Source organism: Balaenoptera physalus (genome assembly GCF_965194825.1).
Source record: "Balaenoptera physalus genome assembly, chromosome: 16".
Taxonomy (NCBI): domain Eukaryota; kingdom Metazoa; phylum Chordata; class Mammalia; order Artiodactyla; family Balaenopteridae; genus Balaenoptera; species Balaenoptera physalus.
Window position 1 is genome coordinate 49,971,853 of NC_138898.1, and position 16,207 is coordinate 49,988,059.

The following is a 16,207-nucleotide window of genomic DNA, read 5'->3' on the forward strand; positions in this document are numbered from 1 at the left end:
CTTGATTGCCAAGGCCTGGCCCCCCCAGGTCACCTTTTGCCAGGTGATGACCTGCAGCCATGTGGCTTCATTAAAGTGTGTCTCTTGTAGAGAGTATCAATTTGGGTCTTGCTTTCTTAACCAATCTGGCAGTCTCTGCTCTTTGATTGGAGTATTTAGTTCATTTATAATTAATGGGATTATAGAGAAGGCTGGATTTGTGTCTGCCATTTTGCCATTTGTGTCCTATTTCATCTAGTTTTTGTTTCTCTTTTCCTGCCTTCCTTTGTGTTAATTAAATGTTTGATTAAATGTACAGCTTAGCATCTCAGAATTTCTTGGCTGTGGCTCCAGGCTTTGAGTCCCACGATCATGGTTGTGAATTCTCTCTAACACTTTTTTACAAGCTCATCTCTGCTACCGTCCATGAGGATGGCTATGAAGTTAGCATCAGGCTGAATTATATTCAAGTCTCAAACAAGGTGAGTAAAACCGCCGGAAGTTATTCATTTCAAAATTGACTGACCTAGTAAATGGTAGCTTATGATTTATTGAAATGCTTCTGCATAATCCATAGAAAGGAAGAGTTTAGAATATTATGAAACTTAACTGGAGGCCAGCAATTTCGTAGAATTAGATAAATAACTGAGCTAAACCTCAGAGAAGCCAGCTTTCAGGCACATAAAGATGTCATAAGAACAGAAATTATCACCCACCCTATTGGTCCTGTAGTTCTCAGGTTTATTTATACCCACTGAAGTCTGAGTATAGGTGAAAGACTGACAGAAATGTTTGCTGATATGTACTTTGACCTATTTGCCTATAAAAATAAGCCATACTTTGTGACCATGTCTCCCTTGATCTTCCCTCTCATTTGGTAACTGGAACATTGCCGTGGAGCCCATAAGTGTGTGACAAACATTAACTGATACAGGCAGCTTTAGTTTCATTGGACAAGAAGTCACAACATACAAAAGAATAATTCATGGATTGAGAAGAAAGTGAAGAAGGCAAGGAAAAGGAGGGGAACTCAGGCCTGGCCGTGACCTGGCAGGGTGCTAACGATGTCTCTAAAACTGGGACAGATACCTGGGCCCTGCCTGACCCACAGGGAGGCTGGGAGTGTCCAGTGGGAAGATACACGTGAATGTGCTTTGTAACCAAGGAAAGCACTAAATGCTGTGTTTTTGGTTGTGTGGCTGCAGCAGAGCTTGGGCGGGGAGGTGCTTCAGGAGAATGGGACTGAGGGACGCAGAACACGGCGTCACGCCACACAGTTGTCCCCACTTGAGGCTGGGGGGGAGGGGCATAACCGCTAGGGCAGGTCAGCCCTCACCTACTGAGGGCAGCTGGAGACGGGGGTCAGCTGTGAGCTGTTAGCAGCCAGCATGGCAGCTGGGATGGTACCTGACTGGTTAAGGGGAACTGGACAGACACAAGAGCATCTGCAATAAGCTGTCCATCACGTAGAAGTCAGGGATGTGTCCCAGGTTCTGTGTGTGTTTTTTCTTAGCCCACGTGTTCTGTGCTCAGGAAGTAGCAGGTGGCTCCCGATGGCAGGAGCAGGGTGCCACGCTGTGGAACCGGTCCAGGTGGATACGGAATCCCGGGTCTGGCCTGTGTATCACCCATCCTCATTTTATAGACATCCATGTAACCTCATTTTGCCTTGACAACATCTCTTTGAGGCTGGCCATAATATTTCCACTTTACGGGTGAGGAAACTGAGGCTCAGAGAAGTTAAGCAACTTGCTTCTTCCAAGGCCCCTAAGCTACTAAGTGACCAAACCAGGATACAGACTCTGCAGCCTGAGCCTCCCCGTCAGGCCACCCTAATCCCAAGACACGGAAGGGCTGTAAGCACAGAGGGACACAGTTACGTATACATTCATTGTATAAAGAGGCTGGGGCAGCCACAGGGAAGGTGGGCTGGCAGGAAGCTGTTTGGAGGCTGTTGCAATGATCTCGGTGTGAGAAGAGGGGCCAGAATGAGGAGTTGCGTAAGAGGCAGAATGGACAGAACATCACGGTGAGGTGAGGGAGGTGTCTGCAAGCACGGTCACGCTGCAGGCTTGACTGTCTGGGTAGACAGGGCTGTCGTTAACAGAAAGAGGAGCAGGTGAGCAGGGAGACCATTCTGCTGGGACGCGGCGGCCTCGTCTTTCATGGTGCTGGAATTTTTTCATTGGCCAGAACCTTTACCTGAACAAGGCGGTGAATTTCAGCGACCACTTTCTGAGCAGTGTCACCGAGGGAGGGAACGGGCTGTTCGGCAGCGGGTCCAACCTGGGTGAGTTGTCCCCTTCCGGGGACTTTAAAACGGTTGACCAGTTATATATGGATGTTGTTACAGGAAAGTAAATCCTACACGTTCTCATCACGAGGAAAAATATTTTTTTGTTTCTTTCATTTTGTTTCTATACGAGATGACGCTGTTCACTAAACTTCTTGTGGTCGTCAGTTCATGGCATATGTGAGTCAGATCATCATGCTGTCCCCCTGAGACTCATACAGTGCTGGATGTCAGTTACATCTCAGTAAACCTGGATGAAAAAATAATAATTAAAATAGAAAAACCTAAAGAACCATTGACCAAAAACAACACAGTGACTTGGCAAGGATGGAGAGAACTGCTTAAAATTTGCCGGCCCAGCCAGGCCTCTCACTTTCACGTTCCACCCATGTTATTCCTCTGGCCTCCCCAAAGTCAGGCGTGAGACCTTTGCAGTCTTTCACAGGAACTGGGGAGATAAATTGGGGCAGGGGGTGCTCTTTGGGGCCTGAGAACTGTAGCCCCTTTTATTCCCCTCCCTCCCCCCCCCCCCAGCCTCTGGTTCTGGACCAAGAAGGACAGCCCCAGGAGTCCTTCGGGCCAGGTTTCATCAAATAGAAATTTCTATAAAAGCCTTTTCCTCCTTCCGACCTCTTGAGGGGGGCATGGCAGGAGAGTGGCTCTTTACATGATGGGAGCGGCGGGGGGCTTCACTTTGGTCCTCGACTCCTGTCATTCCAGTGAGTGACTACACCCCAGACACCACGGAGAAAGCCACAAGGACCAAGAATTTCAAGACCAAACCGTTTCAAGAGAAGAAGCAGCAGCTTACGGTGTGCGTTCTCCTTGATCCTTAGAGCTGTCTTTCTTCGCCTGTGCATCCAATGTTTTGAGATTGTTTAAATGGAAGAATGCTTTTTCATTTTCTGTTCCCTTCTTTGTAGCAGTGTGTTTTTATTTTATGGAGGCAGAACCCTTAAAAATCTCTCAAGATTATTCACTGGAATTATTTTAAAGTTCTCCTCAGTCTCCTGAATCACCTGTTTCCTCTGGGGTCAGTTCTATCCGCTCATCTTTCTCTCTCTTGCTTTTGGTTTGTCTCGAACATGTGATGATCCTTGGTTGTTAGGTCATGTTGATAAACGAAGGGCTAGCTTGATTAGCACGGGTGCCCAGCTGGGTCTGTGGGCCTGCGGTCTCTGTGGGTGGAGGGTCCCCGAAGTTGCCAGCGTGGGAAGGCCTTTCCTCTGCTGGTGAGCGTGGTAGTGGGAGTGCCGTGGTGGTTTCCGCTCCTTCCTGGCTCTCCAAACCCGTCCCGTGTCTGGCCTCAGCCCTTCGCCCTTCTCAGGCCCAGTGCTCCCAGGAGAAGCCTCTGTTAGGCAAATTGTGAACTGTAGGGAAAATAGTATCAGGGTTTAAGCAGGGAGCAAAAGCTTCCCGCCCTTCTACTCGGGAGAGCAGGTAGGATGCCGGCCATCCCCGTGATTCGTGGTAAAGCCCTTTAATAACACACTGTGGATTCAGCCACACCCAACGCCCGCCCCCCTGCTGGGCTCCCTGGAGAGAACACGCTCACATGACTGGGGTCTGCAGCTGGTTTTCCTCTTGGCTTTGATTTCCCTGTCAGTCTGATTCCATCTGCTTTCAATCTTTGGGATTCTTCACCATTTCTGATCCATGCACGGTACCCTTTCCTGGTTTCCCTCAGCTGTTAGAGTTTTGTTTTTCACAATTATGGACCATGAATAGTTTTAACGGGAGCTTTGGAGAGACAGTGGGTGCCTTTGCTCACCCACCACCTTGCCCTCCGGTCGGCCTTCTTTGGCTGTGGCAGCGAGCTGGAGGTGGAGGTGGACACAGGGTCAGTGGTCCCCTCCAGCCCCACCACTTCAGTCACGGGGGGCCCCGGGGCCTCCCGGCACGTACACGGGCACCCAGCCTGGTCGGGGGCGGGGTTCTCCGCAGGCAGGTGGTCACACTCAGGCTGATTTCGAACACCTTATAAAGCATGCAGCGTAAACTTTAGGATTCACCTGGTTGCTTTTCCTAGAAGTATTCATAATAAAACTAGTGTGTGGTTTCTAGGGTTTTATGAGGTTTCTCATTGCATCCCCGTCCTTAATAACACGAAAAAATGTCAGTGTGTTGTCCTTCCCCCAGGCAAGGCCTCAGAGACTGGCTAGATTTACATTAGATGTGTTTACCTGTGCTGCTGGCCGTTGAAGACCACACACACACACATGCACACCCCACACACACTTCACACACACACATACACGCTCGTGCTCACACTCACCTGTCCCTGGGACTCAGAACTTATCCAGGAGAGGAAACATTTGCCCTGAGGGTTGAGCCTGGACAAGTGGGACGTGACAATAAAAAGATTTTGCGGCCGTGGAAACGACCACCTTCTGTGATCCCGCAGCCTGAAAACAGGCTTCTGCTGAAGGAAGTCGGACCAGCAGGGGAAGGAAGAGTGTCTGTGATGGAACAGCTATGTGATGAAGTAAGTGCAGCCCAAGAACACGCCTCCCTGAGGCTCTCAGCCAGGCCTGCCACCCCATCTCTTTCAGACGGAAGTTTTGTTCAATATTGTGATAATCACAGTGCCGCTTAATTTAAAACCATCTGGAAGTGGGCTAAACGGCTAGTCAAAAACTTTACATTAATTGTTACCTGTTGCTAATTTTTATAGCAAAGAAAATAGGCAGAAAGGTGCACAGGAGCCCAAATAAAGTGCAGGAAGGTGGACAGTATCCCTGGTCTGTGACCCTGTGTGACCATCATGTTTCCTAAAGAAGCAAGGCTGTCCACCCAGGTGCCTGGCCTCCTGCTGGCGGAGCAGAAACACAAGTTTGATCTCCCACATGACTTGGCAGCTCTGTCTTTATAGTTTGGGTCTTGGGGTTCCTGCTTCGTTTGAGTTAAAGCAGTTTAGTTCCATCAAGGGTTTGTTATACTTACTAGGATGGCGAGCAGGTGCCACTGAGCTTAGGCTTTGTGCAAGTTTGTCCTTTTCTACACGCTGCAGGGAGCAGAACCCAACTGCAGTGAAAAGGAAGAGCAGCCCGTTCTGAGCCTGGCGGTCACGAACAAGCACCATGAAGCGATCCCGGTTCTCGTGCAGAGGGGCGCGGACGAGGACCAGCAGTGGGGCCCGTAAGTGAAACACGAGGAAGGGAGAGTTGTGGGTGAGGTCGCAGCCAGCTGGTACTTGGTGGGGCTCCTCCGAGCGGTCAGTTTGCAGGCCCTGTTCAACTTGAACCACTTAGGAACCATTTCAACCCATTTTGGCCTTAATGAGAGACTTAACTGCTTCTGTTTTCCAAATCTGGGTAAAACAGAGGTTTTTAAACGGACTACTGGATTGTCTAACTTTTAGTAGCTTTGATAAATGATGGTCCATTTTGTTAACTCATGAATTTATTTATATTTGTGGGCCCGCAAATCCTTAGCCGTTGGGTGTTAAGCAGTGTTTTCATCATGATTTTCATCATGGTGGGAAATGTACCAGCGAAGTTACTGCAGAAAGAAAACCTTATCCAGTCGTCCGTGGATGCAAACAGCCCCGGGGGGAGGCGGTGCACGCGGGTTCAGCACGCCGTCTCCTGCTGCCTCGGTTTCCGCAGCTGGGAAGCGGGATGACGAGATCCCCAGTCACGTGGGATGGTCTTGTTACTTTCCCACCCTTGACCCCACCCGGCCTTGTGAGCCCACTGTTCCCTTGCAGATTACTTGGGAGACGTGGGGTGGACAGTGTTTTGAGTCCAGGTCCTCGCCGTTAGCTGCTTACATCCCGCTGACCAAGCTGTTGAACTGGAAGTCATCTGGGGGAATCACAGGTCAACCACCCTGCCGCCCGCACTGTTACTGAGGCAGCTGGGGCCCCGCTCTGTGAATCGCGCTGCCGAGGTTGGCAAGGAGCACAGGGGACAAAAGTTAAATAGCTTTGCTTCTATTCTCCTCTGTTTCAAAATTTCCTCTAGCGTTTTTATTCAAAATATCTCTCTCTTAATTTTTCTATGTGCGTTTTTTAAAGTTTCTGCCCAATAGGATTCGTGTCAGTAGACACGACCCCCTTTTTATCAGTAGTTTAATTTTGTAGCAAAGTATTTGGCCTGTGGGTGTACACACTTGATGGCTGGAATTTACTTTCTCAAGTTCTCTTGGGGTTCACAGGCGTCATACCTTGTCAGCTTCGTCATTTACATTCCTACACTTATATTATCATTATTAATAGAAATAATGACACCTTGTTTTGTGTGAAGGTATGCTTTATAATTGGATAGTTCAGATAAGGATTTTTTAATTGCATTTCCGTATAATGTTTGTGGTTGATACAAAACTCGCTTGAGCACATTTTGAATTGTTGCTTAATTGTGATGAGTTCTGGCTTTATGAAGAGTCCGGCTAACAGGATGAACCTAACTCTGGACGTGGAACAGGTGACCTGTCTCTCTTTGGTGTTCCTCAGTTTCCATTGTTGCTTCATTACCATTCTGTAAACTGACATCTATCCACGTGTGATCTCCTTGCATTTCTACTAAGTCTAACGCCGTGGTTATATGGTCTAGCTGAATGGTGTGTAATAGCCCTTTGTCACTCCCCCTGCATTGTCATGGTTACTGTTAGCAGAATATAGCTCACGTGGGGTCAGGGAGGGGCGGGTTCAGAAAGCAGATTTTTCCACTGAGAGCCAGTTCTGCTGAGTGTGGCTTATATTTGTTAGTTCACAGGGTTTGGGCCTGGGTCCACCCGGCCTCTGCCCCACAGCTGGACCTCTGTAGACCCAGGAACATGACCTTAAGGCTCCACTGTCTACAGCTCTTCAGGCACAAGCCATCTGGCGATCTGACTTTCCTGTAAAAGAGGCTCCGTGACTTGTCCTTTGCAAACAAGGATTAACATTCTCTTCTCACCCTGAGCCTGTTTAGCTAATGGCGAGAGGCAGCCCAGGTGGTCTCCATACAGGTAACTTCTGTCCAGCAGCTTGGCCGGTAGCAGAAAGCCCCTCCCTGGGGTTTCTGGTTCCCATGTTTGTGTCTTTCTTACCAGAATAAACTCATACTCAGCAGAAAGGGGATGGCTGAGGAGAAATACACATCTTCCACCAAAGCTGACACCTCTTACCAGCAGACTTCAGAAACACGGATTCAAAAAGTCTTGCGAGGAGAGGGACACAGAAAGATGCTGTTTGCTTTTGGACAGTAGCTGCCCTTCTTCACTGGCAGTTTCAAATATCGAGCCTCTGAGCTGTGCCCTAGCAGGCAAGTGAGGAAAATGCAACCATCAGTTTACTTAGAGGTTCACCTGTGGAGATTTATTCTGTTAGGTAATTCAGGATTTGCAAAGAGAGAGAGTGTACCTTAATTCACCGTGAAACTTAGATTGGAGTAAACAGTTTGCGTTGCTTGTGCATTAGTAGGAAAGTGTCTTTATGATACAAATTCACAGGACACCACAGTGTACTTGCTGTGCCACCTGCGTTCCGGAAGGTCTGCCGTGACAATGACAAGCTCCTCGGAGGAGGAGACTCACAGCAGGAGTTCTGATGGCAGGACGCGCTCCGTCTCGTGCCCTCGCCGTGTTGCCGTTAACTTGTTTGGGGAGCTAGGTACACAGCTAAGCGTTGGCAGAGTCATGATTCATCATCTTCCAAAACCAAACTGTGGTTATGCAGGAAACCACCAACCCAGAAAATCTAGCCATCAGCGATCCCCGCCCCCAGCCCCATTACTGAGTAAATAGAACACGCACTCTGCTCTCAGTCTGGGGAGAGTTGTGAAGACAGAAGGTCTTGAGTCTACCTAGGAGATGCCACAACCCTGTGAATATATATCTAAGTTCAAATGGTAAATGCGTGATGAAGCCCCAGGAACTTGAGGGGGTGAAGTGACAGTGAAGCCTTATTTATGCCACTGGGGAGGCAGGAAAGATGAAAGATGAGGAGGAGATTGGTGTCTGGTGTGACTGAGACCTCCGTGGTCAGACGCCCGTAGCACACTGTGTACCCCTCCACCCTGAATTTACAGCCAGGTCCTCTGAGCTCCCCGAGAGAGGAACAAGCACTGTGTCACAGGTGACCAGGTGGCCCTGGCACATCTGGGGGCACCAGCCTGGCACTCACACATGTGCTTAGTAGATGAACAAATAATTCAAGTGACTTCGAGCCCAGGAGAGGTCATCTGAAAGACCTCGTGAAAAATGTACACTTTGAATGTGACCACTGGGAATTGTGCTAAAGGAGGGGAAAGTAGAGTCTTCTGTGGTGACAGGGGACAGTGTGGAGGCAGGAGAGAGCAAAATGTGGAGAAAATGAACATATTCCTCTTGCTAGGTCTTCTCGTCTGTAAAATGGGGATAATCGAACTCGGGTCATAGAGTTAGTGGAGGATGAAATGAGATCGTTTGTAGTGCCCAGTGCCTAATGATTGGACTGTAATGGTGGCAGTCGTGAAGCTGTGATTATGAAAAAAGAGGATTATCAGGATTTGAACGGAAAGTATCAACTGCATGATGATTGACATAGGATATGGGGATGGGGGTGAGTTGGCTCTGGGAGAATAACCATGTGGGGCTTAAATAACAGAAGCCCTGGGTGAAAGGTGTTACAACTGGATTTAAGTTCTAAGTTCTATTTCTGTTAACAGATGTCACCAAGCCTTCCCAAGTCCAAGTTTTCACATTAAGGAAAAGGCATGTGTATTTTTTTAATGCACCAAACTCTAAGAAGATGAACTTGATAAATGCTTCTCATACTTTAATGTGTATGTAAATCAGCCAAGGATCTTGTGAAAATTCACATTTGGTAGGTCTGGGTGGGGCCGGGCCTGAGATCCAGCATCTCTAGCAAGCTCTCAGGAGATGCCAGTGGTCCAGGTGCCACAGTTTGAGTAGCGAGGGTCCACAGGCTGTTCTTACAAACACTGAGACGTTAATAATCAGCCCAGCATAGTCCGTGGTAAGGAGTGACCTCACAGTGCTGTTGGACACGGGACTCTCCCCCGCGCCTGACAGCTCAGTTATGTTGATCTGATCAAACTAATAACAATAATATCACCACCAACAACAACAATATGAAGCGTGATCCCCAAATCTTAGTTGCTTGCAGGAACTGTTTGTATCAAACCAAAGGCAGATCTTTGGAAAGTCATGGAAATTCTGTCATAAGGCACATGGCCTTGCCATTTTCACTTACTGCCTCTGGAGAAATATGAGGAGAAACTAACCAATCATACCACTCAGATTTAGTTGGCACCAGGAGCCTTGGCCAAATAAGTTAGCTGAAATTACATGAATGATAAGATCTAAACTTAGATAAGGTCTAAGACCATTAGGGTGGTTGGACACTTAGAGTTCTGTTGCAACACAAAACCGGTGGAAGTGCTAAGTTTCTCATTTACTTTGGAAAATGGAAAGCCTTCTCATTACCTGGTCAGTTCTGATTCTGGAGCCCGAATCAGGCAGAGGATTACCCTCCCACAGGTGGATGCAGAGTTCATAGTTATGTTTTCCTGCAATTCACATGGGTTTCAATCTTGGAGGCAATACTCCTTCCCTTAATTTGTTTGTCTATTCATTCTTTTCATTGATGTATTCATTTTACTAGTGGTTTCTGAGCACCTACTGTGTGCTGGTCAGCATTCTAGGTGATGGAGATACAGCAGTGATGAAGACATCACTTCCCTTCCCTCATGGAGCTTACAGTTTAGTGGAGGAGACAGACAATAAACAAGTAAGCAAATGAATGAGTAATTTCAGAGCATGATAAGTGCTACAAAGAAAATAAAGCCAGGTAACAGAATCGAGCGTGGTGAGGTCAGGAAAGGCCCCCACCCCCACCCCCCAGGACCAGAGACTCCCAGAATTAGTCTGGGACAGACTTGATTTAGGTACAGAGCAGTATGGGGAGGTTTAGTCACCAATTTCATCATTCATTTCTGGCCTAGTCGTACTGACGTTGCCTTATTTATGACTAGTCTGGCAGAAAGATTTCTTAAATTGTGTATGTTTATTGAAAACTATTCATACGCACCAAATCACTTTTTAATTGTGTCGAAGTGAGACGTGGACATGATTGAAAAATCAAATCCTGTGGAAGGGCATGGCGGTCCTCTGCTGCCCTCACCTCTTCACCCCCAATCCTTGTCTCCAAGGACAACTACATGTAAATGTTTTAAAGTTCTCCCAAGAGTCACCTATATCTCTGTCACTAAACAATACACTTAAACCGATCACTCTTGATTTAGCATGCTTAGACAGTATCTGCTGATTCTTGCTGTCATAGGTGATGATTTTGCTTGCTGACTGGACCTTCATGTTTTGATCATTCTGTTCCGGTTTTTGTTCTTTATTAATTACTGTTAAAATATAAATGATATGCCTAAACTCCTATATTTCAATCATCATCTTTCAATGATGTCAGTGATGTCTCTTGACTCACCTGGATGTAAGTGCATATAAGTGTATATTAGTGCTCTCTACCTTTACCTCTACCTTTCCTTCCCCTTCCATCTCACAACTTCTGTTAGTATATGCTTACTTTTTACAACACAGCTATATTTACTTGTGTTAACATAATGAAGACATCCATTCTTCATCTATAGGTTGATTGCAATAGTTGAAAAGCACGAGAGCAATTGCATTATAATAGCTACATAAATATTGTTCATTGGCATACTCTGATTACATTTTCTTGTTTGTAGGTTCAAGAAAACAACACTTAGGCCACTCAAAGTAAAATTTTCTTACCAGAAATGTCAAGTAGATTCTCCTTACACACCATAAATTATTCAAAATCAGGTCACATTTCATTTTCTTTCATAAGCCATGAACAACTTGTGTGTTTTTGTATGTGACTTTGATTTTCCTGGACTTTCTGATTGCCTTTGTTTTTTTCTGGTTTGAAAAAGAACATGCCTTCACCACATCCATAATCTTACCTGGTTTCTTACCTTTTCAATGCTTTTTTTCTTAGAGACTTTCCTCTTGGAGTATACTTCCTACTCAGATTTTGCCTGACAGCCCTCTGGCCCTGCTGCACAGTGGTCATCATGGGATTTCTTTTCACTGGAATCCACCTACAGTTATCGTTCACATTTTTCGCTTTCTTGGTTTTGACCCTTGTCAGGCTAGAGTGTGGCCTTAGGTAACTTCTTCAGAAAGGGTATGTAGAAAAAAACTTTTGAGTCCTTGAATATCAAAAATGACTTTCTTTTCTCTTCACTCTTGACTACTAATACCTTGATATTAATTTCTGTGTTCAAAATAATCAAGCCTTGCTCTCATGATTTCTAGCACTCAGCATAGCCCATGAAAATGCGACAGCAAATTCTTATTCATTTCTGACCTGTTTGTTCCTTCTGGAAGAATTTATCCCTGATGTTCTGAAATTTCAAAGGGGTATTTTTTTCATGTGCTGTTGTTCATTCATCCACTTGGCCCTTTCAGTCTGAAAAGTCATGTGTTTCTTCAGCTCAGGGAAATTTTATCTCTTTGGTATTTTCTCCCCTCCATTTTTTTCGATTCTCTCTTTCTAGAATTCCTATTAGTTAGATGGTGGACCACTTGAATTGACCCCCTCTGTCTGTCTTTTTAATTTTTCCCCCCATATTTTTCATTTCCCTTTTTCTCTCTGTTTTAAGAGAGAGATTTTCTTGACCCTCCTGCTGAATACTTTTTCTTTCAACAGTTATATTTTTACTTTCTAAGAGCTCCTTTTTGTTCTGATTACTTCTTCTTCATAGCCTTCTCTTTTTGTCTAATATTGTCTTCAGTCATTTTTAATTTCTCACATTTGTGTTTGATTTTTCTTTGATGCTGCAGATTTTTCTCAGATGTGTGTGATCCTTTGTCATCCGTCCATGTTTGAGAATGCGGAATGGGCTAGATGAGTGGGAATTCTGTGTGTATGACAGGAGCTTATCAACTGGGGTGGGGGTGGGGTGGGTTGTGGGTGTATGAAGCTGCTCTCAGGCTGGGACAAGTGGAAGGCTTCCCTCTGGGCGTGGAAGTTGCCAGAGGCTCCGCTTATCTCCTTCAGAAAAGAGGCCACCATCCTTTTTCTCTACTGGGATAAATGTATGGCTGCAGGTACATCTGCGGGTGCAGGGGACAGGGTGGGGGTGTCGAGGGAAAGAGCAGGGCCAGGAGAATGCAGACCTCCAGTTGCTCATCTCATCTCTGTCTTCAGCCACGACTCCCACCTTCCATCACTCCTGCCACCTCTGGGCAGGAGCCTTTCATGAATTCTAGAATGCAGGTAGCACCCCATCCTCCACTGCAGCATCCACTGCTCACTCACTGGGCCAAAGCTGACCAGGCAAGGTAGAGACAGTCTGGCACATCACGAAATATGCTGTCTGACCTCTTGGGCCTGCCCTCTAGGTTCTAAGATTGGTGTTTATTTTCATATCACACAAGCCAAACTCACTGAAGCCAAGGTCATTGTCCCTACACAAGAATAGGAGCTGCAGCCCTGAAAGGTTATTGTCATACAGACAGTGCCCAAAGGGTCAAGCCAAGGGTGAGACCGTGTCCAACGCGTTCCATGAACTCTTGCAGGAAATATACTAACATAGTATTTATTAGCATTTGCTAAATTGACTACAAACCAGATCCTTGTGGGGTTTCTCACTTTAAAAAATGAATATGTGTATAGCTTTTCACTTTCTGTCTGATATCAAAGCTTACCCTCCAAATCCTCCAAGGAAAGGAACGGAGAGGGCAGAGTCAAGAGATTTTCCTGGGTTAGTTAAATAGGTCATGGGTGAAACCAAGGCCCCTTTGGTCAACTGCTTCTTCTCCAGTTTCTTGAGGATGTGAACCAAGGATTTAGCCAGGGATTTTTTCCCATCCAAACAGGCTCCAAAATACAGCTCTTCATGAAGCAGCTCTGCTTGGCCTGGCAGGAAGGGAGTGCATCACTGCCTTACTGGGGTATGTTCCTTGGCCTCCGAGGGACACTGATGGCCACAGTGATCCCCCTGTTGGCCTGTGAGGATTTCAGAGGGTCCTGGTTCCAGAACAGGTGACCCAGTAATGGGGCCACCATCCCCCCCATGGCTCCCAGGGCACTAAGGGCTTTTAAAAGCACAATGAAAACGTTGCCCCCTTAAACCCACTTGGTTGTGGGTCATTGATGCAATGGGAACCCACGGCCGGGATTGGCACTGGACGTGTGAGATCACAGCACCCCTCAGGTCTCAGGGTAGAGCTGCCCTTGAGGGCTGGTCACGGTGGCCTCTTGGGGGAAGTTTGGGACAGGGGCCAGGAGCTCCCAGACTGGCCTCCAAGGCAGGGAAGGTTCGGAGACCTGAGTCCGTCCGCTCACCCCCATTTCCTTCGCAGATGCAACGCAAGCATTCAGAAGAAGAACACAAGAGACCAGACAGCGTATGACCTGGCCCTGGAAACTGGGGATGACCCCGTCATCTCGCTCTTTGCTGCTAAGCTCAGCCTGGATGACCGTTAGCCCTGAGGGCCCCGCAGGCTTCCTTTAAAGAAACCGCCCAGCTCTGGCTGTGCTTTGTTCTCTTCCTTCTGAAATGCGTATTTGAGGTTTGGAAACTGAGCTGAGAGGCACTCATAAGCTTTTAAAAGTTATGTGACAGTATAAGCCCCCAGCACCCCATGAGTATTTCCCCAAATGCCCTGGAGAGTGATGAATTTAGTGTATGCTTTCAGTGGTGTATTGCTGCTTGTCTTAGAATTTGCTCTTTAATATTATTTCTCAGTAGATAAAATTACACACGGTTCTAAGCCAAAAGGTATAAAATGTTGTGAAGTCTCCCTCTCGTCCCTGCCGCACAACCACCCACGTCCCCTCCACAGAGGCCACCAGTGACATCCGTGTCCGTCGTGTCTTTCCAGAAGTAGTGTAGGATTATATAAGCAAATGTACGTAGTATGTGTATGTGTTCGTACAGAGTACACGTAAAATATAAGTAGAGGTAACATATATTCTGTCCCCTTGTCTAAGACAAATCGTGGGAAACCACGTACTGTTCTGCATGTTGTTTGCTTAATATCTAGTAAGTGGTTCCAAATTAGTTAGTGCATAAAGATTGAGCTTATTAGAATTTTTCCTTATTAAGCTAAACTCATCAATATTCCTGTTGTTATGGCTTGTTCTTTGGTTGACAAGTAAGCTTTGAATAAACCAATTGCAGGAATGTGTAATTTTGATTCCTCTTTTTTTCAGATCGTCATTTCAATCTTTGGGTGCTAACGCTGCAGTAGGAGTCCCTAAATTGTTTCTGTTAACATTTGTAAACAGGATAGTTGTTAATTTAGAATAATTAACTCACGACAATAAGTAATAGACTCTGCTGGCATCACTGCCTGCACTTTATTTCCCCAGGGTGGGTGACTGTCTGCAGGGGGACAGGTGCAGAGTGGGACCCAAGCCCCAGTGCGGTTGGGCGGTGCCAACACTGGCTTCCCAGGTAGATGCCTGGCCTGGCGGCCTGCAGAAGGGGAGAGAGCGGCTGCCAGGGTAACCAGTGTCCAGAGAGCCCCGCTGAGGCCAGTCATCTGGTTTGGTGTCGGTGGTTTGCACAGTGTCTGCTTCGTGTAGCCAGGACGACCTTTCCAGAATTCTCTTCCTTTAAGGTTGGGCTCGGGGTTGGCTGCAAGAGAAACTGCACAACAAGGCTCTGCGCTCGTCAGTAAGCTTCAGAAAACACTTTCCTTACTTTTCCATATGCGGCCACCTGAAACAGAAGGTTACTCCATAGATAAATATAAAAATATAAAAAGCACACATGAATAAAGTATGAAGAGTTAGATGTTAGCTCTTTTATTCGCTATTTTTATTAGCTAGTTTAAGCGGACGTCTTTACAACAAATATATCTGGATTTGACTCCTCACGTGAAAAGAAATGAAATTTAGTTTACCCGACTCCCTGCTCCTGCTCCCATCTTTCTACAATCAGCGTTATCCTAGGATGGTAATGGGAAAACAATCACAGCGCCCACTGGGCTCCCCGGTGCCCTCAGGCCTCGGACGATTTCCTCCTCACCAGACAGGCTACCCCAGGCTTTTCTTCCATCCAAGCCCCACCACCACCTGCTATGTGCCCCCGCCCATCCCAGCTCCCAGTTTGGTGGCATCACATGTGGGGATGGGAGTTAACAAGGTGGGGGAAGGGAGAATTCACTCTCTCTGCCCGGCTCTTGAGCTGGGACCGCCGTCTCCTCCTGCCCTCGGACTGGGCCCTACACCACCAGTGCCCCTGGTTCTCCGGCCTTTGGACTCAAACCAGAACTACGTCACCAGCTTTCCGGAGTCTCGGCTGCAGATGGCAGGCGGTGAGAATTCTCAGCCTTTGTGAGAGCACGAGCCAGTTCCGATAACAAATCTCTCTCTCTGTGTTTATCCGACTGGCTTTCTCTGGAGAACGCTGCCTAATACACTTCTGTAATTTACTGTCTTTTTTTCTTTGATATTCATCCCCGTATTCACTCTCTTTTTTCCCTTCAAACTGGGGGTACAAAGTGCTGAGGACCAGGCATGACAGGCAGCTCTATGATGACGCCCAGCGAGTCCCTCTCGTGGACACCGTGGGGTGCCCCTCCTGTCATTGGATGTTACGTGGCAAAGGTGACGTGAGTCTGTAATGTAATTAAAAACCATAATCACTTGATTTAAAGTTAATCAAACAGGAGGTGATCCTGGGTGGGCCTGAGCTTATCAGTGGAGCCCTTTAAAAGAGCGGCTCGAGGTCAGAGACTTGAAACAGCTGAGTCTTTCTTTTGGTTCTGAAGAAGCACACTGCAGGCTGTGGGGACCCATGGGCGGCCGCCTGGAGCTCAAGGCCTCCCTGATGGGAGCTGAACTCTGCCTCGAGCCTGCTGGGGCGGGAGCTGCAGGGGGCCTGTCTCCCCTCGGCCCCTCCTGCCCCCAACACCTCTCCCCACAGTGTCTCCGCCCGCCCAGGGAGGGGGACTGGTGGC

General features: G+C 47.2%; 1 protein-coding gene across 2 annotated transcripts in view; it reads left to right on the forward strand.

Moving 5' to 3' along the window:
- The window catches only part of DZANK1 (double zinc ribbon and ankyrin repeat domains 1), a 69,308-nt gene extending 54,877 nt beyond the window's left edge, over positions 1 to 14,431 (forward strand). The window contains exons 14-20 of one of the 2 annotated variants that reach the window (XM_082431679.1): positions 387 to 461; positions 2,173 to 2,269; positions 2,993 to 3,084; positions 4,677 to 4,757; positions 5,283 to 5,410; positions 13,115 to 13,189; positions 13,601 to 14,431. In XM_082431679.1, coding sequence (XP_082287805.1) covers positions 387 to 461; positions 2,173 to 2,269; positions 2,993 to 3,084; positions 4,677 to 4,757; positions 5,283 to 5,410; positions 13,115 to 13,189; positions 13,601 to 13,724 — 672 coding nt within the window. In that variant the 3' untranslated portion in view covers positions 13,725 to 14,431. The remainder of the gene's footprint in view (positions 1 to 386; positions 462 to 2,172; positions 2,270 to 2,992; positions 3,085 to 4,676; positions 4,758 to 5,282; positions 5,411 to 13,114; positions 13,190 to 13,600) is intronic. The other variant, XM_082431680.1, reaches the window with a different exon arrangement.
- The last annotated feature ends 1,776 nt before the right edge of the window (positions 14,432 to 16,207 follow it).